Source organism: Mustelus asterias, unplaced genomic scaffold (genome assembly GCF_964213995.1).
Source record: "Mustelus asterias unplaced genomic scaffold, sMusAst1.hap1.1 HAP1_SCAFFOLD_100, whole genome shotgun sequence".
In the NCBI taxonomy this organism is placed as follows: domain Eukaryota; kingdom Metazoa; phylum Chordata; class Chondrichthyes; order Carcharhiniformes; family Triakidae; genus Mustelus; species Mustelus asterias.
The window spans coordinates 397,400-424,094 of record NW_027590147.1 but is presented as its reverse complement, the minus strand read 5'-3'; the positions used below and the strand labels follow the sequence as shown (position 1 = coordinate 424,094).

The 26,695-nt window shown below is 45.4% G+C and overlaps 2 protein-coding genes across 2 annotated transcripts; one reads left to right on the top strand and one right to left on the bottom strand.

Annotated features, from left to right (window-relative positions):
• Positions 1-315: 315 nt before the first annotated feature.
• LOC144484336 (uncharacterized) lies at positions 316-22,695 on the bottom strand. The gene is made up of 5 exons (XM_078202875.1): positions 22,633-22,695; positions 20,409-21,447; positions 19,713-19,889; positions 10,896-11,844; positions 316-1,650 (listed from the first exon to the last, which is right to left on the bottom strand). Exons 2-5 carry the CDS (start codon positions 21,356-21,358, stop codon positions 712-714), a joined length of 3,015 nt encoding a protein of 1,004 aa, XP_078059001.1. The 5' UTR covers positions 21,359-21,447; positions 22,633-22,695; the 3' UTR covers positions 316-711.
• LOC144484315 (uncharacterized) lies at positions 22,506-26,577 on the top strand. The gene is made up of 2 exons (XM_078202856.1): positions 22,506-22,635; positions 23,603-26,577. The coding sequence occupies exon 2, from the start codon at positions 23,966-23,968 to the stop codon at positions 24,902-24,904; it is 939 nt and encodes a 312-aa protein (XP_078058982.1). The 5' UTR covers positions 22,506-22,635; positions 23,603-23,965; the 3' UTR covers positions 24,905-26,577.
• Positions 26,578-26,695: the final 118 nt, after the last annotated feature.

Here is a 26,695-nt window from a genome sequence, read left to right as displayed (position 1 = left end):
GGAAGTTGTTCTTGAGTCAGTTGGCAGGTGTTTTCAGACTTTTGTATCTTTTTCTTGACAGAAGCAGGTGGAAGAGAGAAGGTCCGGGGTGTGAGGGGTTCTTGATTATGCTGGCTGCATTTCTGAGGCAGTGGGAAGTGTAGAGAGAGTCAATGGATGGGAGACTGGTTTGCGTGATGGACTGGGCTACATTCAGAACCCACAACCCTTTGTAATATTACTATGTGAGTACATCACTAATAAAGGAGTTAGTGAGAGTGAAACAGAAGGCTCTGAAAATCAAAGAGTAGCTCTTGAGAAAATCTCAAACCAGTCATTTAAAAATATATATTTTGATGCCTGAAGTAGAACCTTTCAGGCACAGAATTGTAGATTTTCCACCAAAGATCAATTTAGGATTAAAGTAAAAGTTTATAATTTTATTGTAACAGAGTTCCTGTTGAAAGTTCTTGAATTAAGAGAAAAGATCACAAATGGTGTTGTCAAAAATGGACACTGAAGCCCTGAAAATTGGTGACATCGCCAGAATATTAAACCCCAGCCAGTCATAATATCAGCAGGAACAAAACTACGTATCAATACTAAACAAGATAAACAGCAGCAGTAACAGCAGAATCCAACCCCTGCAGTCACTAATGAACTTGCTGATGTCTCAGGAACCATTGTGACTGAGTGAATCCCTTCCCACACACAGAGCAGTTAAATGGTCTCTTAGTGTGAGTGCATTGGTGAGCCAGCAGGTTGAAAAACGTTGTGAACCCCACGCACGGAGCAAGTAAACGGCCTCTGCCCAGTGTGAACTCGCTGGTGAGCAGTGAGGTTGGATGACCGATTGAATCCTTTCCCACACACAGAGCAGATGAATGGCCTCTCTCCAGTGTGAACTCGCTGGTGTAAAACAAGATTGGATGACTGCCTGAAACTCTTTCCACAGTCAGTGCAGCTGAATGGCTTCTCCTCAGTGTGAATTCGTTGGTGCCTCAGCAGGGTGGGTAAAACTGTGAATCCCTTCCCACACATGGAACAAGTAAATGGTCTCTCCCCAGTGTGAATCCGTTGGTGTGCAACGAGAGAGGTTGCCTGTCTGAAACTCTTTCCACAGGAAGTGCAGCTGAATGGCTTTTGAGTGTGAATCCGCTGGTGTGACAGCAGGTGGGATGACCCAGTGAATCCCTCCCCACACATGGAGCAGGTGAAAGGCCTCTCCCCAGTGTGAACTCGCTGGTGTAATGTGAAGTTGGATGACTGAGTGAATCTCTTTCCACACTCAGGGCAGGTGAACAGTCCCTCCCCAGTGTGAGTGCGTTGGTGTGCCGTGTGTGCTGAAGAATGCCTGAACCTCTTTCCACAGGGAGTGCAGCTGAATGGCTTCTCCTCGGTGTGAATTCGCTGGTGTGACAAAAGGCCAGATAACTGAGTGAAAGCCTTCCCACACACAGAGCAGGTGAATGCCCTCTTCCCCGTGTGAACTCGCTGGTGTAATGATAGGTTGGATGACTGAGTGAATCCTTTCCCACATATAGAACAGGTGAATGGCCTCTCCCCAGTGTGACTGCGTTGATGGTTTTCCAGCAGGGCTGGATAATTGAATCCTTTCCCACAATCTTCACATTTCCACCGTTTCTCCATGGTACCGGTATCCGTGTGTCTCTCGAGGTTGGACAATCAGTTCAAGTCTTGTCCAAACATTGAACAAATGTATGGTTTTTCCTCACCTTGTATTTTGCAATGTTTTCTCAAGCTGAATAACTGGTTAAAACTCTTTCCACAGTCAGTTCACTGGAACACTCACTCGGGTGTGTGTGTCTCGGTGCTTTTCCAGTCACTGATGTTTGAAATCATAGAAACCCTACAGTGCAGAAGGAGGCCATTCGGCCCATCGAGTCTGCACCGACCACAACCCCACCCAGGCCCTACCTGTTCTTTTAGAACAGTTGATCATTTATCCTTCCACATTCAAAGACCGATGGTATTCAGATCCTGATGAATGGAGTTACTCAACCAGAGCTTGATCTGACGTTTCACATCTGCAAATCCTTCGCTTCTGATCTCCTGTAGAAACAGTTCACAAACTCCGCTTCTCCGGGACAAACAAGCGCCAAGGCCAGCAATGACACTGCGCATGCTCCACATCACAACGCCCGGGGACTGATTGACGGCAGGTGCGGGCCAATAGGAAGAGGGGGCGGGGCTGGAGGACGGAGCGGGAGCGGCTGGTCCTCCAACCAATTAGAGTGAATGGGGGGGCGGCCAGGTCGGGAGTGGAGCATGCGCGGCAATGGTAAGGCGGTTGTGAGCCTGGCAACGCAGCGTGCGGTCTGAGCATGCTCAGTGTCAGTCATCGTGTCGGGGAGGGTGAGGAATGGAAACCACGGCTGCGCTGGAAACGGCCTCGGGCCCCGCCTTCCCCGCGGGGACAAGCCCAAGGGCGGCGGGCTCGCGAGCTGCCATCTTACGAGTGTGAATGAGGGCGCTCAGAGAGGCGGAGCTTCCTCCCCGGTAATGGGCCTGGGTTACCTAGGCAACTATCTTGGGAGACGAAGTGGGTCTGGTTCAGCTGTCCTGCAAGGGTGGCCATCTTGGTGAGGGTATAGTGAGTGGGCGGAGCTTCTCCCCGTTGCAAGGTGCGGGTTTCCCAGGCAACCGGCCGCGGCCATCTTGGAGCGGGACAGAGACTGGGATTGACAAATTGGGGGAGAGAATATTCCAGAGAAACGAGATTTGTCTGCTCTGAATTTCTATCCTGTACTCATTGTGAGCACTCTTTTCAAACCATTTTCCAGGGGAGGATTTACACAAATTAAAATAAACATCAAAATCTGACAGAGATTCATTAGGAGCTGAATATCATCGACCTCTGCATGAGGAAGGAGAAATGTTTGTTTGGTCTGTGGGAAAAGATTTCAAACATCAGTGTGACTGGAAAAGCACCGAGACACACACATGAGTGAGAGTGTTCGAGTGAGCTAACTATGGAAAGAGCTTCAACCAGTTACTCAGCCTGAAAAACATCACACCATTCACAGCGAGGAGAAACTGTACATGTGTTGTGTGTGTGAACGAGGCTTCAACTGATTGTCCAACCCGGAGAGACACAAGGGCACCGGCACCATGAAGAAACCATGGAAATGTGGGGACTGTGAGAAGGGATTCAATTATCCATCCCGCCTGGAAATCCATCAGCACAGTCACACTGGGAACAGCATCACAGAGAGACCGCGGAAATGTGAGGATTGTGGTGAAGGATTCTATTATCCATGTCTGCTGGAAGTCCATTGACACAGTCACGCTGGGGAGAAGCTATTCACCTCTTGTGTGTGGAAAAGGATTTATTACGGCAGCGAGCCTCATGTCACACCTGCAAATTCACACTGAGGAAAGACCGTATGGCTGCACATACTGTGAAAGGAGGTTTAAACAGTCATCTACCCTCACTGCACATCAGCAAATTCACACTGGGATGAGACCATTCAGCTTCTCCGTGGAAAGAGATTCACCCAGTCCTCCATCCTGTTAATATACCAACCACTCACACGAGGGAGAAGCAATTCATCTGCTCCATATGTGAGAAAGGATTTACTCAGTCATCTGGCCTTTGGTCACACCACAGAGTTCACACTGAGGAGAGGCCATACCCTTGCTCTGTCTGTGGGAAGGAATTTACTCAGTTATCTCACCCTGCTAACATACCAGAGAAATCACACTGGGAAGAAGCCACACAGCTGCACTTCCTGTGGGAAGAGCTTCAGGTCTTCATCCAACCTCAGTACACAGAAGCGTGTTCACACTGGGGAGAAATCATTCACCTGCTCCGAGTGTGGGATGGAATTCACTCAGTCAGCCAACCTGGAAATACACAAGAGAATTCACACTGAGGAGAAACCATTCAGCTGCACCTCCTGTGGAAAGAGTTTCAGGCAGTTATCCACACTCACTGAACACCAATGCACTCACACTGGGGAGAGGCCATTCACCTGCGCTGTGTGGGGGAAGGGATTCACTCAGTCAGCCAGCCTCATGTTAAACCAGCAAGTTCACACTGAGGAGAGTCTGTTCAACTGCACTCACTATAGAAAGAAATTCAGGCAGTCTTCCGCGCTCACTGCACACCAGCGAATTCACATTGGGGAAAAATCATTCAACTGCTCCGTATGTGGGAAGGGCTTCACTCAGTCATCTGGGCTTTGGTCACACCAGCGAGTTCTCATTGGGGAGAAGCCATTCAGCTGAACTCTCTGTGAAAAGAGTTCCAGATCTTCATCTGATCTGAACGTACAAAGCGAGTTCACACTGGGGAGAGGTCGTTCACCTGCTGTGTGTGTGGAAAGGGTTTCACTCGGTCAGCCAATCTGTGGACACACCAGAGCGTTCACAAGTGACTGCAGGAGTTGGATTATATTGTTATTTGCTGTTAATCACACCGAGGATTGTTAGTCTATTTTTTATTTGGTTTGTTTTTGCTGGTGTTAACAGCCCCATCGCAGACAGAACTGTAATATTGTGGAAAGAGCTTGATTTTTGGGGCTGCTGAGTCCCTATTTAAAAGCACCAGCTGTGATCTTTCTCTCTAACTCAAGAACTCTCGACAGGTACGAGTTCACAATAAAATTATCAACCTCCACTTGAATTCCATGTTGATCATTGATGCAAAATCTACAACTCAGTGTTGAAAGGTTCCAGCTCCAATTAGAAAATGCTGATTAATCCTTGCTGACAATTCTCACTGACTTAAATATTCTTTACAATGGGAACTCTATTACATTATCAAGATACACTGAACAAAACAGAAAAATATTTCACAGTCACATCAGTAAAATCTTCATCAATCAACACTGATACTGATGAAACTTGGAAGTCGCTGAGTTCTCTCATTTCTGACACAGCAGCAGCAACATTTGGTAAAAGTTGCAAAGATGGTTTGAGACCCACTCAGCAGAGATGACATCTGTCATTGAAGCAAAAAGCAAAACCTACCTGATGTACAACATCAACCCAAAAGCTGGAACACTGTGTCACTTGAATGTAGCCAGGACAGATGTGTAAAAAGCAGAGAGAGATTGTGCAAATAATCATTGGATCAGCCTATTTCAAGAAATACAAATTGTCTGTGGCAACAGAAATCTCTGTGCTGTGTATGATGGGATTAGGAGAGTAGTTGGCCTTCCCATCATCAAAGTTGCTCCCCTGAAATTGTCACTTGAGCTGGAAAAGGCTATTGATTGCAAACCTACCTCAGTTGATCTTTCTCTACACCCTCGCTATGACTGTATCACGACATTCTGCACTCTCTCCTTCCCAATGTACAGTATGCTTTGTCTGTATAGCGCACAAGAAACAATATTTTTCGCTGTATACTAATATATGTGACAATAATAAATCAAACAGACCGCACAGAGAAACTAACTTTATAACAATCAGGATAGAATTAAACACACTGGTATGTTGGGATGTCCTGTGGTTGTGAAAGGCTCTGTAGAAATGTAAGTTTATAAATTGAAGATTTATGTTCTCTGATCTTGTTATCTGGAACTGAATTGATTTCAGCCACCCCCATCTTGTCATTTATTAAATTCACTTTGGTTCAGACAAGACTTTAACCAATTAAGACAAAGGCAGAATTCTCTGGATAGTAAATTTAAAAATAAGTTTATTCAATGAGAGAGGTTTACTGAACAACTTTAAGACATTGGCTTTTATAACTTGATGTGGGTGATCAGTCTGGAAGGTTAACCCTCTCTGGCTCCTTCTTTGACAGGACTTTTTGTGGAATTCAGCCTCGGGAGTCTGGCTTCTTCTTAGACATTAATTTCCTTGAAACTCAGCCTCGGGACTCTTCAGTATTTGGCCAGCAGGGAAGACCTTTGGAACCTCTACTTTTATTCCCTCCATCAGAGTTGGGCCTGTTTAACATGCCAATTGGTCAATTTGATGAGATTAATTCAATTGAATCCCCAATATTTACACCACCTTTTCTCTTCATCTTATTCAGGAATACAACATAATTGTTTCAGACTATCCCTTTACCTGATTCCATACAATCCCTTGTTCATACAGTTTCAAATATTGAAGAGTTTGAAGGTCCCTCTCGCCAGTACATTTATCTTCATTGCACATTCTTTACATACACAGCAATAAGCTTTTACATTTTTACAGTAAATAAAACTCAGCCTTTTACTATAACTACTGATTCATTAATTGTAACTTAATACAATCATGTTAATGGCTGGTGGCTAATTAATACAGGATTCTTTAATTCATTTGGTTAATACAAGATTCACTGGTTCAAAAAGACACACGATGGAAGACAATAGGTTTCTTTCTTATTCACCTTGATCAGACTGAACAATCGACCTTATTCTTGAGCCAGATTTGACGGAATATAATGTCCTGTAGCTTATCAAAATGAGAGAAGAAATTCTTAGTTTAAACAATTTCTGCTGGTTATGCAGTTTCCACAAGCATTTGGGTGATTACAGCATTAATTTTTAAAATAAAGCTTCATTCACATGTTAGAGTTTAAGATTGTTTCCTTGACCTTGTTACTTAGAATGTTCAAGGAACAATTCAGCACAGTAACAGGCACTTGGGCCCACCGAGCCTGTGCCAATAGAGCTTCAATCCCTCTGTTCACCTCCTGTCTGTCTATCAAGATACACCTTGAACATTGCGAAGGTGCCTGCTTCCACCGCCTTCACTGGCAGTGCATTCCAGGCACCCAGCACCTCGAGAGTCATAGAGGTTAACAGCATGGAAACAGGCCCTTTGGCTCAACTTGTCCATGCTGCCCCTTTTTTTAAACGACTAAGCGAGTCCGAATTGCCCGCATTTGGCCCATATCCCTCGATAGCAATCTTGCTCGTAACTGTCTAAACGTTTTTCAAAAGACAAAATTGTACCCACCTCTACTACTACCTCTGGCAGCTTGTTCCAGACACTCGCCACCTCTGTGTGAAAAAGTTGCCCCTCTGGACCCTTTTGTATCTCTTCCCTCTCACCTTAAACCGAGGCACTCTAGTTTTAGACTTTGGGAAAAGTTATTGAGTATCTCGCTGATCTATGCCCCTCATTATTTTATAGACCTCTATAAGATCACTCCAAAGCCTCCTATGCTCCAGAGGAAAAAGTCCCAGTCTATGCAGCCTATCCTTATAACTCAAACCATCAAGTCCTGGGAGCATCCTAATAAATCTTTTCTGCACTCTTTCTAGTTTAATAATATCTTTTCTATAATAGGGTGACCAGACCTGTATGCTGTATAACAAGTGTGGCCTTACCAATGTCTTGTGCAACTTCAACAAGACGTCCCAACTCCTGTATTCAATGTTCTGACCAATGAAACCAAGCATGCTGAATGCCTTCTTCACCACTCTGTCCACTCGTGGCTCCACTTTCAATGAGCTATGAACATGTACCCTTAGATCTCTTTGTTCTATAACTCTCCCCAATGCCCTATCATTAACTAAGCCCTACCCTGGTTCGATCTACCAAAATGCATCACCTCGCACTTATCTAAATTAAACTCCATCTGCCATTCGTCAGCCCATTGGCCCAATTGATCAAGAACCCATTGCAATCCGAGCTAACCATCTTCACTGTCCACTATGCCACCCACCTTGATGTCATCTGCAAACTTACTAATCACACCTCCTAAATTCTCATCCAAATCATTAATATAAATGACAAATAATAGTGGACCCAGCACCGATCCCTGAGGCACATCACTGGTCACAGGCCTTCAGTTTGAAAAACAACCATCTACAATCACCCTCTGTCTTCTGTCATCAAGCCAATTTTGTATCCATTTGGCTACTTCATCCTGGATCCCGTGAGATTTAATCTTATGCAACAACCTACCATGAAGTACCATGTCAAAGGCCTTGCTAAAGTCCATGTAGACAACAACAACTGCACTGCCCTCATCTACCTTCTTGGTTACCCCTTCAAAAAACTCAATCAAACTTCTGAGACATGATTTTCTACTCACAAAGCCATGCTGACTGTCCCTGATCAGTCCTTGCCTCTCTAAATGCCTGTACATCCTGTCTCTCAGAATACCTTCGACCAGCGTACCCACTACAGATGTGAGGCTCACCAGCCTGTAGTTCCCAGGCTTTTTCCTGCAGCCCTTTCTAAACAAAGGCACAACATTTGCCATCCTCCTATCTTCAGGCACCTCAGCTGTGGATGTCAATTCAAATATCTCTGCTCGGGGACTCACAATTTCCTCCCTAGCCTCCCACAATGTCCTGGGATACACTTCATCAGGTCCTGGGGATTTATCTACCTTGATGCGCTTTAAAACTTCGAGCACATCCTTCACTGTTATATGCACACTCCTCAAGACATCACTATTTATTTTCCCAAGTTCCCCAACATCCATGCCTCAACAGTAAATATTGATGAGAAATATTCATTTAGGATCTCACCCATCTCTTGTGGATCCGCACATAGATGACCTTGTTGACCCTTAAAAGACCCTACTCTCTATACTCTGTATTTGTAGAATCTCTGGATTCTCCTTTGCCTTATCTGCCAAAGCAATCTCATGTCCCCTTTTTGCCCTCCTGATTTCTCTCTTAACTCTACTCCTACACCCTCTATACACTTCAAGGGATACACTTGATCCCAGCTGCCTATGCATGTCATGTGCCTCCTCCTTCTTGACCAGGGCCTCAATATCCCAAGTCATCCAGGATTCCCTACTTCTACCAGCCTTGCCCCTCACTCTAAGAGGAATGTGCTTTTCCTGAACCCTGGTTAACACACTTTTGAAAGTCTCCCACTTACCAGACGTCCCTCTACCTTCCCACAGACTCCCCCAATTAACTTTTGAACGTTCCTGCCTGATACCATCAAAATTTAGAATTTTAACCTTTGGGCCTGACCTATCATTCTCTATAGCTATCTTAAAACTAATAGAATTATGGTCACTGGTCCCAAAGTGATCCCTCACTAACACTTCGGTCACCTGCCCTTCCTTATTTCCCAAGAGGAGGTCAAGTTTTGCCCCCTCTCTAGTCGGGCCATCCACATACTGAATGAGAAATTCCTCCTGAATACACTCAACAAATTTCTCTCTATCCAACCCTCTCATACTATGGCTGTCCCAGTCAATGTTGAGAAAGTTAAAATCGCCGACTATTTGGAGCTATTTGTAATCTCCTTACATATTTGCTCCTCAATTTCCCGCTGACTATTTGGGGGCCTATAGTACAACCCTATCAAAGTGATTTTCCCCCTTCTTACTTCTCAGTTCTACCCATATAGACTCAGTGGGCGAACCCTCGGATATATCCCCTCAGTACTGCTGTGATGTTTTCCCTCATCAAAAGTGCAACTCCCCCTCCTCTCTAACCTCCTGTTCTATCTTTCCTATATCATCTGTACCCTGAAACATTGAGCTGCCAGTCTTGTCCCTCCCTCAGCCATGTTTCAGTAATAGCTATAATATCCCAGTCCCACGTACCCATCCATGCCCTGAGTTCATCTGCCTTGCCTGTTAGGCCTCTTGCATTGAAATAAATGCAGTTTAATCTGGATTTCCCTTGCTCTCTGCTCTGCTTTTGACTGACCTGTCCAGTACTAGGATTACTGACACTGTCTTTACTATTTCATGTGCTCTCTTTAACTTCTGTCCTCAATCTTCTCTTCTGTCTCCCTATTGCTTTGGGTCACACCCCCCTGCCAAACTAGTTTAAACCCTCCCGAGTGGCTCTAGCAAATCTCCCCGCCAGGATGTTAGTCCCCCTCCAGTTCAGGTGTAACCTGTCCCTCTTGAACAGGTCACCCCTTCCCCAGAAGAGATCCCAATGATCCACAAATCTAAATCCCTGCCTCCTGCACCAGCTCTCAAGCCAGGCATTCATCTGCCTAATCTTCCTATTCCTACTCTCACTAACATGTGGCACCGGCAGTAATCCAGAAATTACTACCTTCGAGGTCTTGCACTGTAGTCTGCTGCCTAACTCACTAAATTCACTCTTCAGGACCTCATCCTTTTTCACCATGTATGTGAAAACTTTCCCCGCATGTTTCCCCGAACCTCATCACCTCTCACCTTGTGCCCTCTTGTAGTCGACCCTTCTTCCCTGGGGAAAAGCCTCTGACAATCCACCCTACATTTGCTTCTCATAGTTTTGTGGAGGTCACTCCTCAGCATCCGTCTTTCCAGTGAAAACAATCTGAACTTGTCCAACCTCTTCTTGTACCTTAAATCCTCCAGAACAGCAACATACCCTTTGACCCTCAGGAAAGGCTAGGGCTGTTTTTCTCTGGGACAGAGAAGACTGAAGGGTGACCTGATGCAACTCTTTAAGATTATGAAGGGGTTCAACATTCCAATAGGGATTTCAGTGAGAAACCTCTTTACCCAGCGAGTGGTGAGAATGTGGAACTCACTATCACAGTGAGTGGTTGAGGTGAACAGCATGAATACATTGAAGGGGAAGCTCGATACATACATGAGGGAGAAAGGAATAGAAGGATATGCTGATGGGGGAGATGAAGAGGGGTGGGTGGAGGCTCATGTGGAGCATAAATACTGACACAGACCAATTGGGCCGACTGGCCTGCCCTGTGCTGTAGACTCAATGGAACAGAGACAAATGTATTTATTTTAGATCTACCTGTAGCGATAGGAAAAACATTATTTACTATCCAGGATAAAATAAATGTCCTTCATCAACTTTTGTGGATCATTTCAGTGGAAATGTGCTCTCCCAGGCTCAAAGAGCATCTGCCCACTGGAAGCAAAGTTGTGAGAGCGGCCAGTCCAGCAGAAAGAAACCCTCCGACCCTCCCATTTCACCAACTGTCAGAATGAACATGGTTCAGTCCTGGATCTGATCAACAGCAGCAATAACAGCAGAATCCAACCACTGTAATCAATTATGAACTCGCTGGTGTCTCAGCAGGGTAGATGACTGAGTGAATTCTTTCCCACAGTCAGAGCAGGTGAATGGTCTCTCCCCAGTGTGGACTCGCTGGTGTCTTCTCAGGTTGGACAAATCTCGGAACTGCTTCCCACAATCAGAGCAGGTAAATGGTCTCTCCCCAGTGTGAACTCGCTGGTGTTTTTGCAGAGTGGATGAATCTTTGAATTTCTTCGCACACACTGTGCAGATGAACGGCCTCTCCTCAGTGTGAATTCGTTGGTGTGTCAGCAAATGGGTTGAAGTTTTGAATCCCTTCCCACAGTCAGAACAGATGAATGACCTCTCCTCGGTGTGAACCTGTCGGTGTCGTATCAGGTTGGATAACCATCTGAACCTTCTTGCGCAGTGAGAGCAGCTGAATTGTTTCCGCTCAGTGTGAACTCGCTGGTGTGTCTGCAGGTTGGATGACTGAGTGAATCCCTTCCCACACTGAGAGCAGGTAAATGGCCTCTCCCCAGTGTGAGCTCGCTGGTGTGTCAGCAAATCGGAGAACTGATTGAATCTCTTCCCACACTCAGAGCAGCTGAATGGCCTCTCCCCAGTGTGAACTCGCTGGTGTGTCTGCAGGTTGGATAACTGAGTGAATCCCTTCCCACACTCAGAGCAGGTGAATGGCCTCTCCCCAGAGTGAATGCGCTGATGTATCTTGAGGGTGGATGAATGTTTGAAACCTTTCCCACATGCAGTGCAGGTGAATGGCCTTTCCTTAGTGTGAATTCGCTGGTGTGTCAGCAGGTGGGATGAATTTGTGAATCCCTTCCCACAATCAGAGCAGGTAAACGGCCGCTCCCCAGTGTGAATGCGTCGGTGAGTTTCTAGTTTTGAGGGGGTTATGAATCTCTTTCCGCAGTCCTCACATTTCCATGGTTTCTCCGTGGTGCAGGTGTCCTTGTGTCTCTCCATGTTCAACAATCAAATTAGGTTTCCGCACACAGGACACCCGGCTCCAAATGGGAATGTTTTTTCAAGCTGTGTAACTGGTTAAAACTGGAACACTCAGTTCAGAGTGTGTGTGTTGATGCTTTTCCCGTCACACTGATAGTTAATAACTGCTGAAGCTGACAGAGCAGACAATTATTTCTCCATCTAGATTCAAAGGCCACTTTGCAATGAATCAACTGAATCTTTCAGATCCTGATGCGACGTTTGATTTGGGATTTCTGGCTTAAATCCTCACTTCTAACATCTGTAAAAGAAGTTGACAAAAGTAATCAGCGTTAGTACAGGATAGAAATTCAGAACAGACAATTCTAGTTCCTCTGGAGCAAGTTTTCCTCTCTCATTCCCCCAAATCTGTAAATTTCATTCCCACACATTGGGAGGCAATGCCCGAGTGGTATTATCACTAGATTATTCATCCAAAACTCAGCTAATGTTCTGGGGACCCAGGTTCGAATCCCGCCACGGCAGACGGTAGAATTTGAATTCAAAAAAAAATGTGGAATTAAGAATCTATTGATGATTGTGAAACCATTGTTCATTGTCGGAAAACCCCATCTGGTTCACTAATGCCCTTCAGGGAAGGAAATCTGCCATCCTCACCTGTCCTGGCCTACATGTGACACCATAGCCACAGAAATGAGGAGAAATTTCTTCAGCCAGAGAGTGGTAGGTCTGTGGAATTCATTGCCACAGAGGGCTGTGGAGGCCGAGACGTTGAGCGTCTTCAAGACAGAAATTGATAAATTCTTGATTTCTCGAGGAATTAAGGGCTATGGGGAGAGAGCGGGTAAATGGAGTTGAAATCAACCATGATTGAATGGTGGAGTGGACTCGATGGGCCGAATGGCCTTACTTCCGCTCCTATGTCTTATGGTCTTAAATGTGTTGATTCTCAACTGCCCTCTGAAACAGCCCAGTGAGCCAATCAGATCAAGGGCAATGAGGGATGGGCAATAAATGCTGGCCAGCCAGCGATGCCCATGTCTCACGAATGAAGAAAAAAGAACTCTCCCTCCATTCTCATTCTGCTGGATCTAATATTCACCCTCCCAATTTTCCTGAAGAGGCTGATTGACAGACCTGGGCCAAACTTTCCAGAGTCTGCAGCCTCCCTGGATTCACTTCCTTTCCCTTCAGTTGCTGCAAGTCAACAATTCCCCCAGAACGAGAAAAGAAATGGAAAGGGGAAGAAAAGAAAGTGTTTTACTCACAGATGTTGGCCTCTTTTAAGGAGACAGGAAGAAATTTCAGTCTGTGTGAAGTTCAACCTGCATTGTCACAAAGCCCGCGCCCTGGATTGTCTGGAGGGCCACAGCCCTTCCGGTCCTCCAACTCTTCCCATGGGTCAACAATTCAGCATGAACGTCAGAGGGTGGGCTCTCCCCCGGAACATTCGCAGCTTCCCCTCTCCATTAGACATGCGCAGTCCCGGGCCAGGGGGAGGGGGAGATCACCGAGCGGCTTCTCGCTCTGGCCGGAGCCGTCAGCCGGTTGCCTGGAAACCTTGGCTCGATGTGTTGCAGGGGGACGAGAACAATGGGTGGGGACGGGGCTCCCGGGTCCGCGCGCCCGGGCCTGCGCACTGGAACCCGGAGACGTCACCGCGTAGCAGAGTGATTCTTATTGGCTGATTCAGGCAGGGCTCCATTGTGACGTCAGAATACGGAAGTTGTCCAATGAGCTTCAGAGTGAAACTTGCTCCTTTGGAAAACATCAGGGAGGAAATCAATGTTTCCCCCTTTCCATTTCTTTTCTCATTCTGGGGGAAATTGGGGACTTGCAGCAACTGAAGGGAAAGGAAGTGAATCCAGGGAGGCTGCAGACTCTGAAAAGCTTACAGACGAACATCGGAATTAAGAGCAGGACTCGGCCCAGGTATCTTTTTCTTTCTCTCTCAAAGATATTGACATCCTTTAGCCCCCTCAGTTTGACACATTTATTTATGTGGCTAATAGGATGGCCTCTTACCCAATGTTCACAATTAATGGGGGAATTTTCCCAGGAGAAAGCTAACATTTAAATGAACAGAAAATTCGTATGGGACAGAGATATGTATAATGTTATATTGCATCTACTACGTTATTTATGATCCCTTATTTCTTGTCTTGAAATATATAGCAATGTGGCTACTTTATTTATTTCCAGTGATGGAGACATTACAACATAGAAGGAATCAGTTTGGCAATTCAGATCCATGCCAACTCTCTGTGGAGCAATTCAGTCAGTCCCATTCCCTCTCTATATTCCCATTCCCCTGAGTTTCACGTCACAATGGAATGGGTGAGAGTTCCAGATAATCTGAGACTGGGGTGGAGTTGTGCAATGTCACTGAGGAGGAACAAAACGGTCTTGATGATGATGTGGATATGTGGCTGAAAGCTCATCTTGGGGTGAAATATTTCACCATGATTGTGAACAGCCTTGTTCAGCCTCAGACAGTTGCCAGGAAGAGGGAGAGAGTTTTTTTAAAAAGATTATTTATTAGTCGCAAGTAAGGCTTACATTAACATTGCAATGAAGTTACTGTGAAATTCCCCTAGTCGCCCCACTCCAACGCCTGTTCGGGTCAATGCACTTTTTTAACCAGCACATCTTTCAGTTGCTGGCGAGGGAGTGGAGTTTGTAGTCAGACTGAAGACAATGGGTTCAGTTTTCCCAGTATTTATGCAAAAGAAAGTTCTGTTCTTTTAGTACTGCAAGTCAGATAAGTCAGGATGGTGTGTGAGTTGGAGGAACTTGGAGGTGATGGTGTTTATATCCACCTGCTACCTTGGTCCTTCTAGATGCTGGAGGTTGAGGGTTTAGGAGATTCTGTCAAAGTTCTTGTCAAGATGCAGATGTATAAATCCCTCTCTTTCACCCCAGCCACTCCTACTTCTCTCTGTCTCCTCCCACAGTGCCACAGTGGGTCTTTGTAGACAGGTTTCCTTCCCTGAAGGACATCAATAAACCAGTTGGGTTTTTATGACAATTCAGCAGCTTTCATGGTTACCTTTTCCTCACAAATTACCAGATTTCCAGATTCATTCAGCTCAATTTCACAACCCACCTTTGCATTTTTGTGGGTTCTTTTTCACTCTCTTTTCTGTTTTAAATCAATTTCGCACTGTTTTAGAAGAGGGGGATTTGCAGTTGAGAAACTGAAACCAAACATGACATCAGAACCTGATTAAGTCGGCCAATTTATTGTAACCTGAATATCATTGTATTTTGAACATGGAAGAAAAAAGCGCCATTCACAGTGGAGAGAAAATGTACACGTGTTCTTTGTGTGGAGAATCATCTGGCCTTTAGGAACATAGTTGCAGTCACAACAGGAAAATAGCATGTGAGGATTGTGGGAAGGAATTCAATTACCCATCCCTGCTGGAAACTCATCGACGCAGTCACACTGGGGAGAGGCCATTCACCTGCTCCCAGTGTGGGAAGGGATTCAATCAGTCTTCCAACCTCGCAACACACCAGCGAGTTCACACTGGGGAGAAACCGTTCACCTGCTCTGAATGTGGGATGGGATTCGCTCACTCATCCACTCTGTTGATACAGCATGAACTCACACTCAGGAGAAGCCATTCATTTGCTCCCAGTGTGGGAAGGGATTTGCTGACTTAACCAATTTGTTGAAACACCAGCAAGTTCACACTGGGGAGAGGCCATTCACCTGTTCCCAGTGTGGAAAAGGATTTGTTCAGTCAGCCACTTTGTTCACACACCAGCGAATTCACACTGGGGAAAGGCCATTCACCTGCTCTCTGTGTGGGAAAGGATTCAGTCGGTTATCAACTCTCCTGACACACCAGCGAGTTCACACTGGGAGAAGTCATTCATCTGCTCTGTGTGTGGGAAAGGATTCAATCACTCATCCAACCGAGCAATACACCAGCGAATCCACACAGAGGAGAGGCCATTCATCTGCTCTGTGTGTGGGAAGGGATTCAATCAATCATCTAAACTAGCAATACATCAGCGGGTTCACAGTGTGGAGAGACCATTCACCTGTTTATAGTGTGGGAAGTGATATGTTACCTCATTGAATCTTCTGACACACCAATAAACTCACAAGTAACTGTTGTGACTGGATTTCAAATTAGGGAGAAACCGTGAAAATGTGGAGACTGTGAGGAGAGTTTCAGTTACCCATCAGAGCTGGAAGCTCATCGAGGATTCTTTGTTGATAGAGGTTTTCTACAAGCTACTCTGAGACTTGTCTTCTCCCTGGAAGTTTCAAGGCAGTCTATACTTATTATAGCAAGTATATTTATGGTTGCTAACTATTTAAAGTGGCATTTACATTGATAAGAGGAATGTTGCTTATTTGGAACTGAAATTGTGATAAGTTAGAAATTAAAGTTCTTTCCTTTCACTTATAAATATTATTCAACTATTAATATTCAAACTGTTTCATTTGCTGGAATTATATTTGAACTTTTATTTAAAAATGTTTGTTTTACCAAGAAAGATCTCTAATTTGTCAGTGGAATTACCCCTGGAGTGAAGCATCCTATCCTCACATTTATGCCAAAATAGAAAAATTGTTGGGGTCTACTCTGATTTCCTAATGTAATTTAGAGGTTCTGGTCCAGGACCCTAACAGAAGGGATTCACTCAATCATCCACACTGCCAACACTCTAGCTTCACACTGGGGAGAGACCTTAAAAATGCTCAGACTGTGGGAACTGCAATAAAAGTAGTGGAGAACTGATGAGAGACCATTCAGATGCTTTTACTGTGAGCCTGGGTTCAGGGGATCATCTCAACTCACTGTACCCCAGTGAGTTCACACTGGGGAGAGACCGGGTCCCGATGGATTTAATCCTAGGATCTTAAATGCGACTATTGAGATAAAAGCAAACTTCTGCGGGTACCGATAATCTGAAATAAAAACAGAAAATGTTGGAAAAACTCAGCAAGTCTGGCAGCATCTGTGGAGAGAGAAACAGAGTCAAAGTTTGCGTCCAAATGTCTTGTTTAGCTGAAGAGGGGTAGAAATGGTGAGTGAGACAGTTGATGTCAGTGTCATTATCAGTGACACTGATATCAATTATTGAAATAGAATAGAAATTCAGAACAGACAATTCCAGTTTCTCTGGAACATTTTTTCCTCTCCTTCACCCAAACATGTGGTTCAATCAAACTCAAATACCAAAATCAGCAACAAAGTCCCAACAGAATTTCCCTCTCCAGGACCACCTGGGCACAGACAAGACCACAGAAGATCAGCCGGCAGCCAGAGTGACTCCCGTCTTCCCCTTCAGCCCCACCCATCCTGGATCTACAGATTACTGCTTTAACCAGGGTCTAGAGCAGGTCCAGAAGATTCTCCCACTCACCCACCCCCTCCACACTACAGCCTTCTGGACTCAACATTCAGTCCAACAGTTTCAGAGAGTGAACTCTCAGCCCATTCTGTTTCTTTTTCTTTAATTGTTTCATTTTTCTTTCAGTCGGCAGCCCCCCCCGCTCCAGGCACAGCTTCTGTTTGTTTTCTTTCTCGCTCCATCTCATTCCCTTTTGCTCTGGGGGATTCACTTTATTGTCATTCAATCTCCTGTCTTCCACCCTCTCACAGACCTTCGAAACATAGAAACATACATAGAAACCCTACAGTGCAGGAGGCGGCCATTTGGCCCATCGAGTCTGCACCGACCACAATCCCACCCAGGCCCTACCCCCACATATTTACCCGCTAATCCCACTAACTACACATCTCAGGGACAATTTTTAACCTGGCCAATCAACCTAACCCGCACATCTTTGGACTGTGGGAGGAAACCGGAGCACCCGGAGGAAACCCACGCAGACACGAGGAGAATGTGCAAACTCCACACAGACAGTGACCCGAGCTGTCCCTGTCCCACCCGCCCCTTTCTCCAAACCTGTTACATTTCCAACTTTCTCCAGTTCTGGTGAAAGGTCACAGACTTGAAATGTTAACTGTGTTTCTCTGTCTGCACAGATGCTGCCGAACCTGCTGAATTTTGTTCCAACATACCATTTGCCTTTTTCACTGCCTTTTACACTTACATGCTTACCTTGAGTGATGAGTGTATGAGGACACCCAGGTCTTGTTGCATATTTCCTCCTCCTACTTTATGACTATTCAGATAGTAATCTGTCTTCCAGTTTTTGCTCCCAAAGTGGATGACCTCACATTTATCCAAATTATACTGCATCTGCCAATCATTTGCCCACTCACTCAACTTGTCAAATTACACTGAAGGATTGCTGCATCCTCCTCATAGCTTAGCCTCCGACCTTGCTTTGTGTCATTAGCAAATTTGGAGATATTGCATTTAGTTCTCTCATCTAAATCAATAATACATATGTAGTAAGTAGCTGGGGTCCCAGCTCTGATCCCTGCAGTACCCCATTAGTCACTTCTTGTCATTTGGAAAAAGACCCATTTATTCCTACTCTTTGTTTTCTGTCTGCCAATTAGTTTTCTATCCATCTCAACACACTGCACCAATCCCATCTGCTTTAATTTTACACGTTAATCTTTTTCGACTTTGTCAGAATCCTTCTGAAAGTCGAAATAAACCACATCCACTGGCTGCCCCCCGCCACTCCCTCCCGATCAACTCGACTAGTGATATCCTCAAAGAATTCAAATCGTTTTGTCAAGCACAATTTCCCTTTTTTAAATCCATGCTGACTCTGTCCGATCCTGCCACTGTTTTTCGAGTGTTTTGCTATAAAATCCTTGAAAATTGATTCTTGAATATTCCCCACTAACAGTGTCAGGCTTACTGGTCTATAATTCCTTACTTTCTCCCTACCTCCCTTTTTATATAGTGGGGCTACATTCACTATCCTCCAACCTGTAGGGACTGTTCCAGAGTTTTTAGAATCTTGGAAGATGACCACCAATGCATCCACTATTTCTCAGGCATCTTCCTCATGTATTCTGGGATGCAAATGATCAGGTCCTGAGGATTTATGGGCCTTTAATCCCATCAGTTTCCCCAACACTAATTCTCGACTAATACTGATCTCCTTCAGTTCCTTCCTCTCACTAAATCCTGTGTTCCCCAACATTTTTATGTCCTCCTTTGTGAAGACAGAACCAAAGTATGTAGTCAGTTGGTCAGCCATTTCTTTGGTCCCCATTATAAATTTCCCTGTTTCTGACTGGAAGGGACCTACATTTGTCTTCATCAATCTTTCTCTCTTCACACACCTGTAGAAATTTTTACAGTAAGAAGTTTAACAACACCAGGTTAAAGTCCAACAGGTTTATTTGGTAGCAAAAGCCACACAAGCTTTCGGAGCCTCAAGCCCCTTCTTCAGGTGACTCACCTGAAGAAGGGGCTTGGGCCTCCAAAAGCTTGTGTGGCTTTTGCTACCAAATAAACCTGTTGGACTTTAACCTGGTGTTGTTAAACTTCTAACTGTGTTTACCCCAGTCCAACGCCGGCATCTCCACATCGAAATTTTTACAGTCAGTTTTTATGTTCCCTGCAAGCTTACTCTCATATTCCATTTTCCTCTTCTTAATCAATCCCTTGGTCCTCTGTTGCTGAATTCTAAACTGCTCCCAATCCTCAGGTCTGTTGTTTTCCTTGGCCAAATTGTATGTCTATCCTGGATCTAATGCTATCTCTAATTTCTCAGAATTCTCTGTGTTGTGTCTCACCGCAAAATCCCTAATTTTCCACTTTGGGAAGTTCATCACATGATGATATTTTGAGTCAGACCTGAAGCACTCGTTAATTGTTCCCCAGTCATTCCTGGGGTTCATTTGTTTATTAATGCTGTTCCAATCTGTCTTTTGTTGTGATATCCAGATCTGCTATAGCTGCTTTCACCCCCTACAAAACCTGTCAAAGTCTAACCATGTTTCATAACCATCCAGTAGATCATCTATCTTGTCAATCTCATAATTGAACCCAAACAGAAGATCCAAATCTTTATCAGTGTCCAACTGACGGACATCCAGCTCACAAAATACTTTGCTTCTGATTTTCTTTTTGGTGCGAAGTGACAATGCCAAGGCCAGACCTTGTTTCCCCCTTGGTAGGGATGTAACCAGTATCCACATCTCCACTTTCATATGGTTCAGACTCTGAGAGCAGCAGCGGGTAATCTGACCCTGACAATTCCCACTCACTTTCAGCCATTTCTCACAAAAGCTGCTGGGATTGCAAAACTTCTGTCTGAAAAATATTTCCCTTTAGCTTCCAATCTCCACCATTAGAAAATATTCCCTCTGACCATGTTACAATCCTGACAGTCTTATGGTGAAAGAAGAAGTTGGAGCCAACCTTTATTTGGTACAGATTTATTTAGAGTGAAACTTCACAGGTATTTCCCTCCTAACTTCACACTATGTCAGTACATGTCTCTTTATTTGCATTTATAATCATCCAATCAATGCCCTCAATTTGTATGTACTTAATCTCAAATGATTTGTTATCCCCAAGAGTGGGAGCAGATAATAAGTCTAATCGGAGTGACTGCTGCAATGTCTCAACAGAGGTTGAATCATTCAACGAATATGATTAACAGAAAAATCCCATCACAATAGTTACTTGTGAACTCGCTGGTGTGTCTGCAGAGTGGATGACTGAGTGAATCCCTTCCCACATGTGGAGCAGATGAAAGGTCTCTCCCCAGTGTGAACTCGCTGGTGTAACCGCAGGTTGGATGAGCGAGCAAAACCTTTCTCACAAACGGAGCAAATGAATGGCCTCTCCCCAGTGTGAACTCTCTGGTGTTTCAGCAGATTGGCTGAATGAGCAAATCCCTTCCCACACTGGGAGCAGGTGAATGGTCTCTCCCCGGTGTGCCCTTCCTTGTGTATTGCTAGGTTGGATGACTGATTGAATCCCTTCCCACATACAGAGCAGGTGTATGGTCTTTCCCCAGTGTGAATTCGCTGGTGCGTCTGCAATGTGTGAGAGTGAGCAAATCCCTTCCCACACTGGGAACAGGTGAATGGCCTCTCCCCAGTGTGAACAGTCTGGTGTGTCAGCAAATTTGATGACCGACTGAATCCCTTCCCACATTGGGAGCAGGTGAACGGCTTCTCCTCAGTGTGAATTTGCTTGTGTAATGCAAGGTTGGATGACTGAGTGAATCCCTTCCCACACACAGAGCAGGTGAACGGTCTCTCTCCAGTGTGCATTCGCTGATGTTTCAGCAGATTGGATGAGTGAGCAAATCGCTTCCCACACTGGGAGCAGGTGAATGGTCTCTCCCCAGTGTGAATTCGCTGGTGTTTTACGAGGGTGGATGGGTGAGCAAAACCCTTCCCACACTGGGAACAGGTGAATGGCCTCTCCCCAGTGTGACTGCGCCGATGAGTTTCCAGCAGGGATGGGTAATTGAATTCCTTCCCACAGTCTCTACATTTCCATGCCATCTCCCTGTTGTGACTGCAATTGTGCTCCGAAAGGCCAGATGATTGGTTGAAGTCTTGTCCACACAGAGAACATATGTTTAGTTTCTCTCCACTGTGAACGGTGCTATTTTCTTCCATGTTCAAAATACAATGATATTCAGGTTACAATAAATTGGCCAATTCCATCAGGTTCTGATACATTGTTTGAATCCTCATCTTCTAAAACCCTGTGAAATTGATTAAAACAGAAAGAAGAGAGTAAGGGAACCCACAAAAATACAATGGTTGTGAAATTGAGCTGAATGAATCTGGGGCCAGCACTAGGAAAAAGTGACTATGAAAGCTTTTGGATTGCCAACTGATTCACCAAGATAAAAGCAAAATACTGCGGATGCTGGGATCTGAAACAAAAACAGAAAATGCTGGAGAAACTCAGCAGGTCTGACAGCATCTGTAGAGAATGGGGCCAATGTTCTGAGTCTGGAAGACCCATTGTCGACAAGTGTCATCCAGACTCAAAACATTGGCTCTATTCTCTCTCCACAGACACTGTCAGACCTGCTGAGTTTCTCCAGCATTTTCTGTTTTTGTTCCAACTGATTCACTAATGTCCTTCACGAAAATAAACTTGTCATCCAGGCTGGGTCTACACAAGACTCTGGGCACTGTGGGAGGAGACAGAGAGAAGTAGGAGAGGCCAGGGGTGAAGGAGAGGGATTTTATACATCAACAACTCAATGAGAACTTTGACCGAATCTCCCAAACCCTCAACCTCCATCATTAAGAAGGACTAAGATAGCAGGTAGACGTGAACACCATCACCTCCAAGTTCCCCTCCAGCTCACACACCATCCTGACTTGTCTGATGTCCTGGACTAAGAGAATGTTTTTCCATATCAGTACTGGGAAGTCTGAACCCATTGTCTTCAGTCCCCACTACAAACTCCACTCCCTCACCAGCAACTCTATCCCTCTTCCTGGGAACTGTCTGAGGCTGAACCAGGCTGTTCACAATCCTGGTGAAATATTTCACCTCAAGGTGAGGTTCCACCCACATATCCACATCGTCATCAAGACCGCCTACTTCCACCTCAGTGACATCGCCCGACTCCACCCCAGTCTCAGCTCATCTGGAACCCTCATCCATTCTATTGTGACGTCACACTCACTCTCCATTGTGACGCGTAACTGTCATGAATTCTATTGTGACGTTAGGACTTCACTCCCTGCCAGCCTCCCACACTCAGCCTCAATGGCGGCAGGCAGCCCAGGCCCAACACGACAAGTTGCGGCTCCATTTGGCACAAACGGGGGGAACCGGGAAGTTCATTTCCGGGGTTTGCCTTTGAACATGTTTAGGAAGCTCTTCACCCACCCGCCATGTTCATCGCTCCCCGCGCGCCGCCCTCTACCTGGTATTGATCTTGGTTCCGACTTAAAACCGTCCGTCCATCGCCATTACCCTCAGGTCCCGCCCCTCATTCATCCTGATTGGTTGGAGGATCAGCCGCTCCCGCTCGGTCCTCCAGCCCCGCCCCCTCTTCCTATTGGTCCGGAACTGCCGTCAATCAGTGCCCGGGCATTGTGATGTGGAGCATGCGCAGTGTCATTGCTGTCCTTGGCGCTTGTTTGTCCCGGAGAAGCGGAGTCAGCGTTAGGCGGTGGCTGGGAGGATTTGGAAACACTTTGTGGATCCGCAAACCCTTCAGAATCATTGTCAGCTCCCTGGTTTGCAGCCACTGTTCCCTCCCTCCCTCCCGGGAACAGGCCCAGGTTAACGGCCCCATCCTGGCTCAGCCACTGGAGGATGGTTCACATCAGAGGATGGGGGAGGGGGACAATAAATAAGAGGTTACACTTTGGCCTCAAATCAATGAGGACTCTGATCTCTGGGAAGGAAGGAAACCCTGGGAGGTGGGCGGGGAGGATTCACAAACACCCGCTGGAGGCCCCAACACCCCCAGTAAGACCCATTGGTTTTATTGTCAGTCTGCAGACAGGAGCTGAAGAACTGAATCAATGATGTGGAGATGCTGGCGTTGGACTGGGGTAAACACAGTAAGAGTTTTAACAACACCAGGTTAAAGTCCAACAGGTTTATTTGGCAGCAAATGCGATTAGCTTTTGGAGCGCTGCTCCTTTGTCAGATGGAGTGGATATCTGCACCCAGACAGAGGAGAGGGAGGGAGAAAACTGGGAGTGGAGGAAAGAAATGGTGAGATGGGTTTGGATTTCAGCCCAGGGAGGAGGGAGAGTGTGTGGGACGGGGATTTCCAGATTTGGGGGAACAAAAGAGGATAAAATGTTCCAGAAAAACTAGAATTATCTTTTCAGAACTTCTAATCCAGACTTAGTTATAATTTTCCTAAATTTCTTTTTCAGGGTGTTAGAAGGGGAGAATTTGCAGATAAAAAGTACAAAAGCAAACATCACATCAAGATTTAACAGAATCACCCGATTCGTCAGGATTTGAATATCATCAACCTTTCACTGTGGAAGGAGGAGAATGTCTGTTCTGTCTGTGGGAAAAGATTTCAAACATCACTGTGACTGGAAAAGCACCGAGACACACACACCCGAATGAGAGTGTTCCAGTGAACTGACTGTGGAAAGAGCTTCAACCAGTTACACAGCCTGATAAAACATCACACCATCCACAGCGAGGAGAAACTGTACATGTGTTCTGTGTGTGGATGAAGCTTCAGCTGATCGTGTAACCTGGAGAGACACAAGGACACCAGCACCATGGAGAAACCGTGGAAATGTGGGAACTGTGGGAAGGGATTTAATTATCCATCCCGGCTGGAATATCATCGATGCACTCACACTGGAGCCAACATCACACACAGGCCACTGAAATGTGGGGACTGTGGTAAAGTGATCAGATCCCCATCAGATCTGGAAACTCATCGACGCAGTCACACTGGGGAGAGACCATTCACCTGCTTCAAGTGTGGGAAAGGATTTGCTCGGACATCCACCCTGCTGAGACACCAGCGAGTTCACACTGGGGCGAGGCCGTTCACCTGCTCCCAATGTGGCATGGGATTCACTCAGTTATCTCACCTCACTGTCCATCAGCAAGTTCACACTGGGGAGAGACCATTTAGCTGCTCTGTGTGTGGGAAGGGATTCACCAGTTTAACTAATCTCACTTCTCATCAGCTTGTTCACACTGATGAGAGACTTTTTAAATGTTCGGACTGTGGTAAGAGCTTCAAAAGCACAAGGGATCTACAGAGACACCAATACATTCACTCTAGTCAGAGCCCATTCTCCTGTTCTGTGTGCAGTAAGGGATTCACTCGATCATTCAGTCTCCTGCGACACCAGCGAGTTCATACCGAGGAGAGACTGTTCCCTTGCACTAAATGTGGAAAGCGATTCAGTCGGTCGTGCAGCTTGCAGAGACATCAACAAATTCACTCTGCGGAGAACCCATTCATCTGTTTCATCTGTGGTAAGGGATTCACTCAGTCAGCTCTCCTCCTGAGACACCAGCGTGTTCACTCTACAGAGAGGCCTTTCATCTGCTCTGAGTGTGGGATAGGATTCATTCAGTCATTCCAACTGCTGAGACACCAGCGAATTCACACTGGAGAGAGGCCATTCATCTGCTCCCAGTGTGGGAAGGGATTTACTCAGTCCTATCACCTACTGAGACACCAGCGAGTTCACGAGTGACTGCAGGGTTGGATTCTGCTATTATTGCTCCTGTTAATCACATCCTGGACTGGACTATTTTCATTCTGACAGGGCTCATTCTTTTCATGATGTTCATAATTCCTGTGACTGCACTGGAGTTTAATATTTTCTCATAGTGTTAAGTCTAACAGCGTTTTGACTGTGTGTTGGGTAAAAGTTTGAAGTTTCAAAGTTTACTTATTGTTGATTTCCCCAAGATAAGAGACAAATTGATGTCCTTGTTGTGATATGAAGTTGAGGAAATATACATACGAACAAGTAACCAGGATGTAAAGCAGCATGTGACTGAAGTGTTACTGGGGAGCACTTTGGGATCAATGACCATAATTCGATTAGTTTTAACATAGTTATGGAAAAGGATAGGTCTGGTCCACAAGTTAAAGTTCTAAATTGGGGCTTGGCCAATTTTGATGGTATTGTACAGGAACTTTCACAAGTTGATTGGGGAAGGCTGTTCACAGGTCAAGGAACGTCTGGAATGTGGGATGCTTTCAGAAGCGAGATAGCGAGAGTTCAGGGCCAGCACCTTCCTGTTACTGTAAAGGACAAAGCCGCCAGGAGTAGGAAACACTCGATGACGAGAGATACTGAGATTCTGGTCAATAAAAAGAAGGAAGCATATGTCAGGTACAGGCAGCTGGGGCCAAGTGAATCCCTTGAGGAGTATCGGGAGTGCAGAAGTCCACTTAAAATGGTAATCAGGAGGCAAAATGGGAACATGAGATAGCTTTGGCAGATAAGGTCAAAGAAAATCCAAAGAGATTCGACAAGTATATTCAGGGCAAAAGAGTAACTAGGGAGAGAATAGGCCCCTTAAAGATCAACAAGGTCATTTATGTGTGAAGCCACAGGAGATGGGTGAGATCCTAATGGAATATTTCTCATCAGTATTTACCCTGGAGAAAGACATGAAAACTTGGGAATTCAGGGATGTAAATAGTGATGTCTTCAATGGCGCCCACCTTACAGAAGACAAGGTACTGGAAGTTTTAAAACACATAAAGGTAGATAAATCTCAAGGACCTGATCAAGCGCATCCCAGGACATTGTGGGAAGCTGGGGAAAACATTGTGGCACCCCCTAGCGTATATATTTGTATCATCAACAACCACGGGTGAGGTGCCAGAAGACTGGAGAGAGGCAAATGTTTCACTGTTATTTGAGAAAGGCAGCAGGGAAAAGCCAGGGAACTACAGACTGGTGATCCTAATGTCAGTGGTGGGTAAGTTGTTGGAGGGTAGCCTTAGAGACAGGATCTACATGCATTTGGAAAGACAAAGGCTGATTACAGATTGTCAGCATCGCTTTATGCACGGGAAATTGTGTCTTAAAAATTTAACAGAGCTTTTTGAAAGGGTGATCAAAAAAAATAGATGAGGACGGTGCAGTAGATGTTGTCTGCATGGACTTCAGCAAGGCCTTTGACAAGGTACCTATGGTATACTGGCCAGTTAAGGTTAGATCACATGGGATCCATGGAGTTATAAATGGACCTACCTTGCACTAAGTTGATCTTTCTCCGCACCATAGCTATGACTAACACTACATTCTGCACTCTCTCGTTTCCTTCTCTATGAATGGTATACTTTGTACAGCGTGCAAGAAACAATACTTTTCACTGTATACTAATACATGTGATAATAAATCAAATCAAAAATTGAATACAGAATTGGCTTGCTGGAAGGAGACAGAGGGTGGTGGAATTAGAGCAAGAGATGGATGGTCAGTTCCCCTCTGTCCGGGGCTGGGGGATTCACACTCATTTCCCGA

Excerpts from the sequence above, each read along its gene's own strand:
- LOC144484315 (XM_078202856.1), top strand. The coding sequence starts at position 23,966 with ATGGAGAAACCGTGGAAATGTGGGAACTGTGGGAAGGGATTTAATTAT.
- LOC144484336 (XM_078202875.1), bottom strand. The coding sequence starts at position 21,358 with ATGGAAGAAAATAGCACCGTTCACAGTGGAGAGAAACTAAACATATGT. Across the intron at positions 19,890-20,408 it reads ACACACCAGCGAGTTCACAA|GGGGAAACAAGGTCTGGCCT; the intron begins GTAACTATTGTG and ends ATCCCTACCAAG. Across the intron at positions 11,845-19,712 it reads CTGGATGGTTATGAAACATG|GTTGAACATGGAGAGACACA; the intron begins GTTAGACTTTGA and ends CCTAATTTGATT.